Source organism: Girardinichthys multiradiatus, chromosome 8, assembly GCF_021462225.1.
Source record: "Girardinichthys multiradiatus isolate DD_20200921_A chromosome 8, DD_fGirMul_XY1, whole genome shotgun sequence".
Lineage (NCBI taxonomy): Eukaryota > Metazoa > Chordata > Actinopteri > Cyprinodontiformes > Goodeidae > Girardinichthys > Girardinichthys multiradiatus.
Window position 1 is genome coordinate 39742952 of NC_061801.1, and position 13391 is coordinate 39756342.

The 13391-nt window shown below is 42.5% G+C and overlaps 2 protein-coding genes across 2 annotated transcripts in view; both read right to left on the reverse strand.

Moving 5' to 3' along the window:
- shroom3 (shroom family member 3) overlaps positions 1 to 2364 on the reverse strand; it is a 79232-nt gene extending 76868 nt beyond the window's left edge. Inside the window, exon 1 of the mRNA XM_047371997.1 lies at positions 1733 to 2364. Coding sequence (XP_047227953.1) covers positions 1733 to 1891 — 159 coding nt within the window. The 5' untranslated portion in view covers positions 1892 to 2364. The remainder of the gene's footprint in view (positions 1 to 1732) is intronic.
- Positions 2365 to 3719: 1355 nt separating this feature from the next.
- Positions 3720 to 12084, reverse strand: LOC124872235. Its single transcript, XM_047372000.1, has 7 exons — positions 11954 to 12084; positions 10506 to 10625; positions 9542 to 9880; positions 9338 to 9451; positions 7212 to 7757; positions 6355 to 6471; positions 3720 to 6263 (listed from the first exon to the last, which is right to left on the reverse strand). The coding sequence occupies exons 1-7, from the start codon at positions 12033 to 12035 to the stop codon at positions 5728 to 5730; spliced, it is 1854 nt and encodes a 617-aa protein (XP_047227956.1). The 5' UTR covers positions 12036 to 12084; the 3' UTR covers positions 3720 to 5727.
- Positions 12085 to 13391: the final 1307 nt, after the last annotated feature.

Below are 13391 nucleotides of genomic sequence, written 5' to 3' on the forward strand. Positions count from 1 at the left end.
CGGTTAGGAGCCGAAAGAGTCCGAAAACAGACGGATTTCCCCTTTCATGTGGGATGCAGAAAACCGCTGCTCGGACTGGTGTTTCCTGCAGACTTTCTGCCAGTCCTTGATGGTTTGTTTGGACCAAAGTGGCTTCTTTGCTTCAGTTCTTGTCACAAGCTCTGCACTGGTGGCAGCATGACTCTGTAGGAGACAGTCCCAGAGCTTCCTGGACTCTCTTCCATCCTGAAGCATTCGTCTCTGCAGCTTCGAGCTGGAGATGACCCATAAACCATTCTTTCAGCAGAAGATTCCTACATATGAGGCGGTTTCATGCAAAGAGATGATGCTGCAGCTTTTCTTTGGAGGTAAACATAGCTGACATCTGAGGACAGTGATTGGAGCAGACCTGCTGCTCTCTTAACAGTTGGCTGATTACATATATAAGAGTGAAGTTAGCTGATTAATTTGAGCAGAAAAATAGGATGGAAGGATGGAACTAATGTTGAATAAGGATCTCCTTAGACTGGACGTACTCTAGCTGCAGTCCATGCCTTGTAAACCTTCTCCAAACTCTTAAGTTTCCTTTGCTTCGCAGACCTCTTAAGGCTATGGTTATCCCTGTAGCTTGTGCATCTTTTCCTACCATGCTTTTTCCTTCCACTAAACCTTCCATTAATAGGCTTGGATGAAGCACACTAAAACCAGGCAGCATCATCAGCAATTACATTTTATGGCTTACCCTTCTGGAGGGTGTCAATGACCGTCTGCTGACCATCTGCAAAGCCGGCAGTCTTCCAAATGATTGTGTAAGCCACAACATGGCATTAACATGACATTTCTGTATAAAACAAATCCTCGTTGTGGTCAATATAAGTACTGACAAAACCTATAAACCTATAAAAGAGGATTAGATCAGGCTGTGGGTTAATTATAGCATCCTCAAAAAGTCACATTGTTATTCATAGTTTCCTGGGTTCATGCTAAGTTAATGCGACATAAGCTAAGATAAGATAAACATAAGGTAGGCTAAGCTAAGCTAAGGTTAGGTTAGTTGGGCAAAACTTAAATAAGCTAAAAGAAACAAAACTAAAATAAATCTAAGGTGGGCTACAACAAGGTTAGGTTAAGTAAGCAAAACTAAACTATGCTAAAATAAGCTAAGCTAGATGAGGCTAAAATAAACTAAATTTGGCTAAACTACCACCCTCAACTCTTGAATGTGTGTAACTTCATCCTGTCAAGGCTGCGGTTATCTCTGTAGCTTGTGCACTATCGACCACAGTTTCCTTCCACTAAACTTTCCACCATTAAAATTGCGTACAGAACTCTACGATAAGCCAGGTTCTTAGCAGTGACAGTTTGTGGCTCATCCTGTGTGCACGATGTCAAAGACTGTCTGCTGAACTACTTAAGGTCATTTTTATTAGTCTTATGATTTATGCCAATTTTGTGAAAAACTGAAATCTGGGTTTTCATTTGCTGTAAGCCATTATAATTAAAATGAACAAAAAACACAGTATGCAATAATCACTTTGTGTACAATGCATCTATATATGAGTTTATTGTTTGAATTACTGCATTAACTTTTTAAATGTACTTTAATTTATTGAGATGACCCCTGCTAGCCTCGGCACCCTAAGAAACTGCTTAGTTCACCTATAATTCGGGCCGGCTAAAAGAAAAGTTTCAGAAATGTTCAGTTTTTACGGGTAAACCGACCCAGAACCCAAAATTTCCTCCTGACACTGACCTTGGAGATGATGAGCGGTTCTCCGTGCTCCAGACCACCCTGCACGGTGAAGCCCCACGGCGCTCCTCCCTGCAGCCGGGCCTCCACCAGCACCCAGCCGCCTCCCTCTCCTCCTCCTCCGCCCGCCGGCTGGAGCCCCGCCCGGCCGCGGCTCTCCATGCCCGGCCTGCGGGGACAGCTCTCAGCCTGGCTGCGGTGCTGGAACCCAGAATGAAGTAAACCCTGGATCGCTCACAGGTGCATCGCTGTCGCCGCTCATTTATAATTCCTGGTTTGCGAAACAACTAAGTAGGAGCTGTTCAGGGTCAGAGTTTTGCGCCTTTCTTGCAAAGTGCATTCCTAAAGCACAGAACGGGCGGATCCTGCGGCGGTTAGGGTCGAACAGCAGCACGGATTCAATCCGGAAAGAGTTCCGAAAGTTTGTAGAGGGGAAGAGGGATCAAACTGAGAACAGATCTGCTGAAACTGAAATCCAAAGCCTCTCCTTCCCTTTCTCTCTCTCTCTCTCTCTGTTTCTGCCTCTCTCTACCGAAAATCAGTTTTGCATCACAATAGGATTTACTGCGACTCACCGAGCAAAGAGAAAAGGCAGACAGAACGAGGAGGAGTGAGGTGGAGAGAGGGGGAGCTATGAGGAAAGAATGAAAAGGCCACGCAAGGTTCAGGAAAAAGAAAAACATAGTGAAGAAAACTGGAACAAAAATGCAGATAAGCTGGGAATAAAAGGAGGATGTTGGAGTGAAAGGACAGAGTTTCCTGTGTGTTTGTTGATGAGCTGTAATCCAATCCTCTGCAGCAGAGCTGAACTCTGTTTGCATTCACACTGGAACCAGATTACTGTTAAAAACCAGATTAAACCTCCTGCTGGATCGAGACGTTTACATGGTTTATAATTATTTAAGCAACCAGAGTTAAAATCGGCTGTTTCAGATTAAATGGCCCTTTTACACCACAAGACCCTCGTCAGAGTTCCTGGAACTACTAGAGGCAGTTCATTTAAAGACAGTTTCATCTTTCAGCTTCGTGACCAAAACAATGGGATCCTGGATACAAGCGTCTGAAAAGAGCTTCCTCTGTAGAGTAGCTGCGCTTTGATACCGATTTTCCGATACTGATTTTCTGACTGGGAGAAGACCCAGAGGAAGACCAGGAATACACTGGGGGGACTATAGATCCCTTCTGGGATTCCCCGGAACTAGCTGGAGATGCTGCTGGGGAGAAGGACACGATAAACAGGGAGCAACGTGTCAGATAAGTTGAGGATCTTGGATGGATGGATGAACAAAATCCAATGCTATTTATTTTTCTTTTGCATCTTTTTAGCGCTTATCCAAGGCCTGGAAGCAGGAACAATAGCTTTGGCAGAGATGTCCAGACCTCCTGGCTCTCATTTACCTCCTCTGGCTCTTCTGAGGTTACCTTTACTTTTCCTGCAGCCTACCTGGGATTCTGAGCTAAAATAAAGTTTGAAACTGATACTTTCTTATATATAAATTATAAATCAACAGGGTCCAAAATAAGGAGAAAGCAAGTTTCTACATAACATGAGCTTTCTAAAGGAGTCTGAAGTTCTCCCAGCTGCAGGTGAAACACACGAAGCGGCTCGGCTGCTCTACAAAGTCAAAATTCTTGGGATAGTTTAGGACTGTTGAGCAATGGTTGGTTGTTGGTCATCACAAATAAAACAGCACAAAAGGTGGGGAGTTTATTAGACACTGCCATCTAGTGGACAAGTATTAAATACCAACCACTTAAAATAATGGTGGGGACTTTATGAAAGGGAATGATGGCTCTCTGTAGATTTCATGCCGAAATTCATTATTCATACCCACTTAAATTATAATAGCTGAGCTTCAGCTGCAGAGCTACCTTTAAAATCAATAAACTCTGAACATTAACAGTTAAAAGTGTCAAGGTTTGCAATTGTTAAAGAACAGAAAGATCTCAGAAGGTTTAAAGTTTACAGGAAAATTAAGCCAAACCAAAATGTTTTTTATACATCTAAATTTAATTAGGTGATTCTGATAAGGCACTGGGATCAGTCTGAAACAAATGTTAAACAAAATTAGAAAATATTACGGTGTAACTGTGCAATTAAAAAGTCTTTAAATATGTTGTTAAAATATTTCCATTTAAATAAAAGAAACAGCAGAATACGAACATGAATTTAAAGTATTTTTCATTTAACCTCTGGGATCATAAGGTAATTTTTGTAATAAAATTCAACAATTTCAGACAGGTAATATATATTAAACCGTTACGTAATAATTATTTATGTTAAAGGATAAAAAACAAAAGATTAATAATTTCATTTACAAACATTCAGCATTTTCTGTTTTTTCCTACCGACAGAACAGGTCTTTAAACTAAACATCAGTTTGGTGGCAAAATGCTGAAGTTTGTTTAAATAAAAGTTTAAAATGTGGCACAGCAGGAAGACAGAGAGGACTTGTTTTATGGATGCTTTCCTAAACCTCTTATGCATCAATACATTTTATGTTAAAAGAAAAATGGGAGAATTTGTTGCTAACAAAAAGCAACAGAGCCTGAAAAATGTGGAGAAATTAAACTGTTTAGCAGAATCCTTGGTGCCACAGTTTTCAACACATCTAACAATTCTGTTAAAAGCAGATGCAGCTGATTTTTTACTGAAGATGATCCGTTTCTAGGAAGGTCTGATTTGTAGGCCGTGACTTCCTGTTTCCCTTGGGAATAATATGATGTGACAAAAAAGAAGAGGCCATTTAAGCAAGACAGAAAGTTGCAAATATCTACAGTCGGAGCAATAACTACAATGTTTAGAGACCAACTGGAACCAAGTTTATGTTTCCATCACACTCAGTGACCAGGATGGTACGGGAGGTGGAAATAAAAGCTGCACCACACAGAGGCAGCTGGAGCCCTCTGTGTCCCACCATCACAAACGTAAACGTGGCGTTTCCTAAACTCTGTTGGGACTTTAACTGAAACTGTGGGCTTCAGACAGAAGAGACCCGGAACGAGCTTTTCAGCAACAAATCCTCCAGGTGGGTCTGCTCTGAAACAGGATGAATGTGTAGAAAAGAACCTCATGCCCACTGTTAATTATGGTAGGAGATCTGTGATGCTGCGGGTCCGTTTCTCTACCAAATATCCCGGGAACCTCGTTAGAAGCCACTGCATTATGAACTCTTAAGGTGTGAGTTTCACTGCAGGAACCAGGAACAAATCAGTGCAAATCAGGTAGAAACTACCCAGAAATTTCAGTTTCAGAGCTCAACCACCATTAAACTGACATAAACTGTCTTCAGGCAGCAGGTTTCTATCCTGATCAGAGCTCTTTTTTATCCCTCTCCCCACATTTTTCCACACATGCTGCTTTGGTCTGATTTGATGGTTTTTGATCACATTCTGGTCTCTGCTGGTGCAGTGAGAGGAGATCATTGTTCCCAGGTAGCAGCAGCACTCCTGCAGGAGCAGGAACCATTCAGGCTCATCTTAATAAATGGCCCAGTAAAGTGGAGACACACTTCAGAGACGGCCTAGGAGATGGAAAGGTTCTGGGAAGTTCTGCAGAAAAATGTTCAGGAACCCATAATGGAAAGAAACCTTTAGAAACACCAGAAGACATAAAATATGGATTCTAGGGGCATCAGCCAGAAAATGAAAAATTGGATCATCATTGAGCCTTTCAGCAGAATAATGATCCAAATCAACACAGAAATGGTTCAGCAGACACTAAATCAACCTCCTTCAATGGTCATCTCTGTCTTCAGACCTAAATCCTGTAGGAAACCTGTGAGAAGAAAGCATGAGAGAGGAGCCAGGATTCTGGGCCATCTGTCTGTAGGTTCAACCATGGAGAAGACTAGGTTAGAGCATTGGGGTGTGGTCTGTTCTTCAACAAAATGCAAAGAAACACTGAATCCATCTTCTGTTTGGGTCTTTTCTGCTGCAGGGTGGGAAGACTTCAGCTCAGGAAAACAGAACTAGTCCAACTTACTCAAATGTGGACCCTAACCATCTTCCTCCATGCTATGGATCGTCTCAATGATCTTCTTCTTCAGCTTTTTGACTTTGTCCGGCGGCGCCTCATTCAGACACTCCTCTACATACTTCAAGAAGCCGGCGTGCGGCGACTCAGTCCAGTTCTGACAAACGCTCCTCATCAGCTCCATCAGCTCGCTGGTGGAGGTCAACACCCGCCGAGCCGCTCGCTTTCTGCCGGACACTCTGCTGCGGGAGGAAGACGTGGAGGAGGACGACGAGGGGGAGGAGAGCCGGGAGTCTGGGGGAGTCGGTGAGGGTGGGACTTCCAGGCTCTGTGTTGAGATGGTGGGGTTGGGAGCAGTTTGGTAGGAGGTGTGGGACGGGTGGGTGAAAGGCTCCTGATCCTCGTCTCCCGAGTCGCAGAGGAACATCAGATCCAGGTAATGTTTCCACTTGGGAAGGTAGAAGTCCTCGGACCCACACGTTCTGTTGGAGCTGACCGCCTTGTGCTCTCGCTGGAAGATGGTCCGTAAGTTCCTGAACTTCGTCTTGATGTCTTCCACTGAAAGATGAAGGAGAACAGAAGTTGTTGGTTGCAGGATATCAAGGTCCTGGGGACCGATCCGAGTCCAGGATCAAACTATCCCGGTTACCTGTGAATGGGACGGGCTCGTCGCTCGAAAGCAGGCCGCTCAGCGTCTCCAGCAGACCCTGCCTCAGCAGACGGTTCCTGTAGCTGTCCAACCTGTGGTTCCACAGACAGCTGTGCTCTGCAACAAGATACACAGTTCCTTGTGAAAGTATTCCCACCCCATGAACCTTTCTGCATTTGGTCGCGTAACGACAAACCTCAACAGATTTTATGTCCGTGTTCTGCTGAAAGGTGAACCACCACCCCAGTCTCCAGCAGCCTCTAACAGGTTTTTTATGGGATTGTCCTGAATTTAGCTTCATCCATCTTCTCTTCAACTCTGACCTGATTTCCCACAGCATGATGCTGCCACCACTGTTTCACAGCGTTTTAAGGGTGATGGGTTAGTGAACCTCCTCACCTTAGTTTAGCTCCTCCAGAGTTACCATGGATCTCCTGGCTGCTTCTGTAATGAATGCTCTCCTTGCCCATCCTGTCCATTCAGGTGGACGTCCATGTCTTGGTAGGTCGGTCCATCCTCTCCATGTTCAGATAATGGAGTGAACTCTGTCAGATGTTTAAAGCTTGGGACATTGTTTTAGAACCTAACTCTGCTTTAAACGTTCTCCCTGGCCTGTCTGCGGGGTTCCTTGGTCTTCATGATGTTGTTCTCTAACAAACCTCTTCAGAGAACAGCTGCATTTATACGAAGGTAAAATTACACACAGCTGGACTCGGTTTATTAATGTTTACTAATTACGGGTGACTTCAGAAGGGCTGAATACATCCATGTAAAGCTATTCATCATTTAATCATATATTGATAACCGATTATCCATACAGTTACTTTAACTGACTAAAGGAAACGGTTTGAGCCTACCTGAGTAAAATGAGATGAGCTGCTGAACTTTGGCTTCGCTCCAGAGGCACCGGGATTCAGTGTTCACACTGTCGTCAGCCTGAACCAAAGTCCTACAGGACTTCCTGTCCAGCAGAGATCTGGACGGCGAGCTGGGGATGGTGGAAGCAGCGTCGTGATCTGTTAGTTTGTAGAGGTCTGGAGCAGTGGGGAGGAAAACCTCGTAAGCAGAGCAGGTGATGGTTTTACTTTCACTCTGTGTGGAGCTGCCGAGAACCAATGCGCTGTTGGTCTTGAAGGAGCTGTTGGAGATGCTGCTAAGGTTGGAGGAGGAAGTCTGGCTTCCATGATCCGGATGATCCGGATCCCTTCCTTCATGAACCATCAGTACCTGCAGGTGGTCAGGAGACTCGTCTTCCTCGAAGGACTCACAGAGGAAGAGCATCTGGTGGTAGTGTTTCCACTTGGACACATAGGGTTTGTCTGAGGTTCTGTTCGCCTGCACTGCCTTGTATTCCCGGTTAAAAACGGTGCGCAGGTTCTTGAACTTGGATTTTATGTCGTCCACTACAAAAATTGCAATCAAAAATATAACGTTAACAAGCTGAAAAAGGACATTTGTGGTGTTCAACACTTTTGGCTGACAGGAGTCAAAAATGCACATACTGCAGATTTAAGGTGGACCTGATCACCAGGTCTCTAGAATCTCTAAAGGTGTGTCATGAGTTTTTTGGACTTTGGCTACTTTTTCACTCAGTTTTAGTCCAGTTCTCATAAGGGCCGTTGAAAACATGGCAGACCGACTGAAGGATGAGGGATCACCTTTAAAACGATTTGAAAAACGTTTATCCATTTTCAGTTGCCTTTCATGTCTTCCTGGTTCAGTCTCTGTCTTCGTTGAGTAGGGTCCTCTATGCACACGGTATCCTAGCTTAGCATACTCTATTATGGTTTACAGGAGCCTGTTTTAGTTTAGCTTAATAGTATGATACTCAAGCCTAATTTATCTTAGCCTACATTAACTTATTGTAGCTTAGTTTAGTTTCAACTACTTGACATCATCTTAGCTTAGCCTACCATATGTTTATCTTAGAGGTCATAGCCTACCTAACTTAATCTTAGCTTAGTCTACCTAGTTTACCTAATCCTCTCTTAACTTGCCTTAGGTTTAACTTAGTTTAGCTAATTGTAGCCTAGCCTAGTTTAGTTATGCCTAGCCAGCCTTTATTTAGTTTATCTTACCTTAGCCTACCCAGGTTTAGCTTGACTTTGCTTATTTAATGTTGGTTTAATGTTCCCTTCCTTACCTCACTTTAGCTTATCTTAGCTTAGTCTAACTTAAATTTAACTTAGTTTAGTTTAATTCTGGCTTAACCTTAGCTTAGCTAACCTTACATTAGTCACCCATAAGTTTGCTGTTTCTTGGTTTAGTATAGCTTAGCCTTGCCTACCTTGCTTCACCTTAGCTTAGTCTAACTTAAGGCTATCTTAGTTTAGCTTAGTTTAATTTGCCTACCCAACTTACCTTTAGCTTAGCTGACCTTACCTTAATCTACTTTAAGTTTAGCTCAGCTTCTTTACCTAAGCTAATTTGTCTAACATATCTTACTTTACCTTAGGATACCTAAAGTTGATCTTAGTTTAGCCTAGTTTAAATTAGCCCACCTAAGCATAGCTTAGTTTAATTTTCTAAACTTACCGAACCTAACCTTGGCCGCATTGTGACGCAGTTGTTATCCTGATCCAGGGTCTTTCTGTATGGATTTAGCGTGTTCTACCCGTGCATACGTGGCTTCTGTCTGGGTACTCTGTCTTCCTCCCACAGTCCAAAAACATCCATGTCACGTTTTCTAAATTAAATGCTGCTCCCAGGTCCTGTTTCCCACAAATTGTACTTTCAGATACTATTTATTTGCTGCATAGACTAAACTGTGAGACTAAAGCTTTAGTTGTTTCTCTGCTTGTTCAATATCCTCAAAATTTAAAGGACAATATTCTGTAAAATACAAGGATTTAAAAAAAGGAAAAAACAGCAGCCAAAGTTAAAAAAAAAACTTCTTTTTAGACTTTTATCTGCTTTTGAAAGGATTATAGGAAGAACAGAGAGATGAATCAGGAGTTTCTGAACAGCGCTGGGTCACGTTTACCAGAAAAGGACACCAGCTGGTCAGAGAGCTGGTTCCTCAGGGTTTCCAGAAGTTTCTGTCTGAGTTGACGGTTGTTGTGATTTTCTGACTTCTTGTTCCACAGACAGCCGTGTTCTGCACACATCCACACAGAAACAAACTCCTGTCAGGAACAAACCCAGTCATCATCAGGTCATTTCTCCCTGAAGTCACTGTTTTATTTACCTGCATAGAACGATATGAGTTCACGTTCTCTCTCTTCCGTCCAGAAACATCTCCCAATGATGCTGGAGGGGACGCATGAGGATGAGGACGAGGCCGGGGAGGGGAGGAAGGAGATGATGAGTCCAGGTGAGGTGAGTGGGAACTGGTTCTCCTCCTTAAGAACAGTTGGTGGCGTCTTGCCGGCGCCATCCTCCTGATCACAGTAGCCCTGCAGGAACATCAGCTGCTGGTAATGCTTCCACTGCGGCATGAATACGTCCTCCCCGCTCGCTCGGACCATCTTGTACTGACGCTGAAAGGTCGTACGAAGATTCTTGAACTTGTTCTTGATATCTTCCACTGGAGAAGAAAAAAACAGAAGCCAAAGCTGGAACTTTGCTGCCATCATACAGAATTCTGTGTTCCTTCGTTATTTTCATGTTAAAATTTGATCCTTTTCCAGACTCAAATTTCCAGATATCTCAGCATTTTGGGCCAATTTAGGAATAAATATAAAGGTGAGATGAAGAACTGGACAAATAAATGGATGGCTGGACGGGAAGACAGATAAACTAGATGAATAAAAAAGATGGATGGATGGAGAGACGAGTGAATGAATACATGGATGGCCTGACGGACGGATAGAGTTTGGATGATGATAGACGGACAGATAAAGGGATGGATAAACATACAATGGGGACAGGAAATAAAGTCTGGAAATACAAATACCCCCTTCCATCTTCCTTTTTTACCCAGCCAACATTCCCATCAATCATGGTGGATTATCAGACTGAAATAATGCACCAAGACTTCTTGCTGGGTTCAGATGTAATGATCCAGCACATCTTCACACACATTTAGAAGCTCTGGTCAAACGCTGCATTTAAATGCCACAGTAGAATAATTCACACGCTATGCAAACCATGTAGTGAATTTGAGACACTAGTCGGGACCATTAATGGTGTGACATTAACCACAATAATACCTGTAAAAGGAACAGGAGGAGGCTGGGATGAAAGCAGGATCCTGAGGCGTTCCAGAGTTTTCCATCGGAGCTCCCGGTTCTTGTAGTTCTCTGACTTATGGTTCCACAGACAGCTGTTCTCTAGATAACAATAAGATACTTGACTGCAGTTTCAAAGATAAGCCTCATCATGTTTTAAGTGTGTGGAAAGGGTGTACTTAGTTTCTTCAGTGACTGTATTAGTAGTCATGAATGGTCTGTTTTCTGTAAGAGACGCAGACTCTGGTTGGGCATCAGATTCTTACAGTAGGATAACCTTCAGTAAAAATATTAGTTTCATGTTATCGCTGCATTAAAACACTAAAAATGATTTTATGATCTTATTACTATTTTTTAAACAGAAATTAAAAGAAAACATTCATAACATAGTGATTATTCCATTTACAATAATGATATCTGGACATTTGATTGTATTTTTCCTTCAACTATAAATATTTCCACAAAGCTGAATTTGTCTTTTGTTGTAAACGAGGAAAAAAGTTTAGTTGTCTTTCTTCAGCCAGCTGCCATTCAGTGCACAGCCATAGTTTGGGGCAGCACTGTTTCTTTATGTTCCATACAGACAGACAAAGCTCTGTTCACTCCTGCACGATGGAAAATATTAGCAGTATTAAAACAAACTTTCCTCTGGAAAATAAACAAGTCATTAAAAAGCTTCCAAAATCCCTTGAAAAGCTTTGAAAGACATTAAATAAGCCTATTGCTGATCGCTTTCCGGCCTGGTAAGTGTTAAGACAGCTGTGTGCTCCGGGCCAGCGAAACACCAACACTCCTTTTCTAGAGGAGCTCACAAATAGAAATTTCGGGGATTAAAAAACATAAATTGTATGTTTATGTGTTGTTAATGATTGCTGGTTGTTTTTCAGAATATCTAAGACCTGTTACAGGCTAACTTTTTATTTTTATCCTGATACTTGACTCTGAATATAAAACAAAAAGAACTTTATTTTGGTTTTTGTCATGTTGCGTTTGTTTCTGTGATGCTTTTACGTAAAATTTTAACCGGTCTTTCAAAATTAACAGTTGGATTATTTTAACAATAAAAACCGTGAATGATAAAATAAAAAATATTTTAGTCTCTCTCTTCCGGTGATGAATGTCATTTATCAATCTGGTGTCACGTCTCCTCCATTTTCACCCAGATATCCCAGTGAAGCTTTCATGAAACACCAACCGGAGAAACTTTTGTCTATTTTAGTTGCAGTTTTAGCAAATGACCCGTAAACTTCACTCCAGTTGCCGGTCGCTCATCGCTTCAAGCCGTTGCTTTTGTCGAGCAACGGTTGCCCCGCAGTTCCCACTCCCCCCCCAAAAACTGTTGCTTCTTCTAGCAACACCGTGGCAAGGAAAGCGAACAGCGTCTGTCTGGGTGTGGAGAGGAAATATTTGACCGAACAAGTCGGACTTACTGGAGAAAAACGCAATGAGCGCCCTCTCTTTGTCCTCCGTCCAGCACCTCTCCAGGGTGAAGCTGAGCGGAGCCGCCGCCATGTTTGTTGTTGCCGTGCAGGCCTTCTTCTAGTTGGCAGCGAGGTCACGTGACCTCAAAATCGAAGTTCTGATTGGTCGAGTCCTTAGCGTTCTCGAATGACTAAATTGCCCTGTAGATGGCGCCGTTGGTCCATGTTCATCTTTATGGATGAGATCATGGCGCTTACAAATGGGAACTGGATGGATGGATGGATGGATGGATGGATGGATGGATGGTTTACAATGGAGGGTCAGACCATTGATTGTATGGGTGAATTGATGACTTTGATGATCAGATGGTTGGATGAATGGAAGGATGAATGGTCGGATGAATGGATGGATAGTTGGATGGATGAATGGATGAATGGTTGGTTGGATGGATGGATGGATGTATGGATGGAAGGATGGATGGATGAATGGTTGGTTGGATGGATGGTTGGATGGATGGATGGATAAAAATGGATGGATGGATAAAAATTGACGAATGGACGGTTTAAAATGGAGGGTCAGACCATTGATTGTATGGGTGAATTGATGATTTTGATGATCAGATGATTGAATGGATGAATGAATGGATGAATGGTTGGATGAATGGATGATTGGATGAATGAATGGATGAATGGTTGGATGAATGGATGAATGGAAGGATGGATGGATAAAAATTGACAAATGGACGGTTTAAAATGGAGGGTCAGACCATTGATTGTATGGGTGAATTGATGATTTTGATGATCAGATGGATGAATGGATGAATGGTTGGATGAATGGATGAATGGATGGATGGAAGGATGGATGGATAAAAATTGACAAATGGACGGTTTAAAATGGAGGGTCAGACCATTGATTGTATGGGTGAATTGATGATTTTGATGATCAGATGATTGGATGGACAACAAGCATTAATGGGTTGGTTTGAAGCTGGTGGATGATAAACCAATGATTGGATAGAAAAGTGTAGGGATGTATGAATATATTAATAAACAAATAGATGGTCAAACCTCCATGTTGTCTATGTGGTATCTCACAAAAGTGAGTACACCCCTCACGTTTGGAAATATTTCATTATACCTTTAATTGGACAACACTGAAGATTATGACACTTTGATATAACATAGCCAGTCTGCAACTTGTCTAACAGTCCCCTCAAAATAACAACACAGCCATTAATGTCTAAGCTGCAACAAAAGTGAGTACACCCCTAAGTGTAAATGTCAAAATGTTTTGTGTGGCCACCAATATTTTCTAGTACTGCCTTAAATCTCTTGAGCATGGAATGGGTGTACTCACGTTTTTAAGCTACTGTACCTGGTTATCGTTGGGGGACTGGTGCCTATCTCCAGCGGTCATTATGAGAGATGTGGGGTACACCCTGGACAA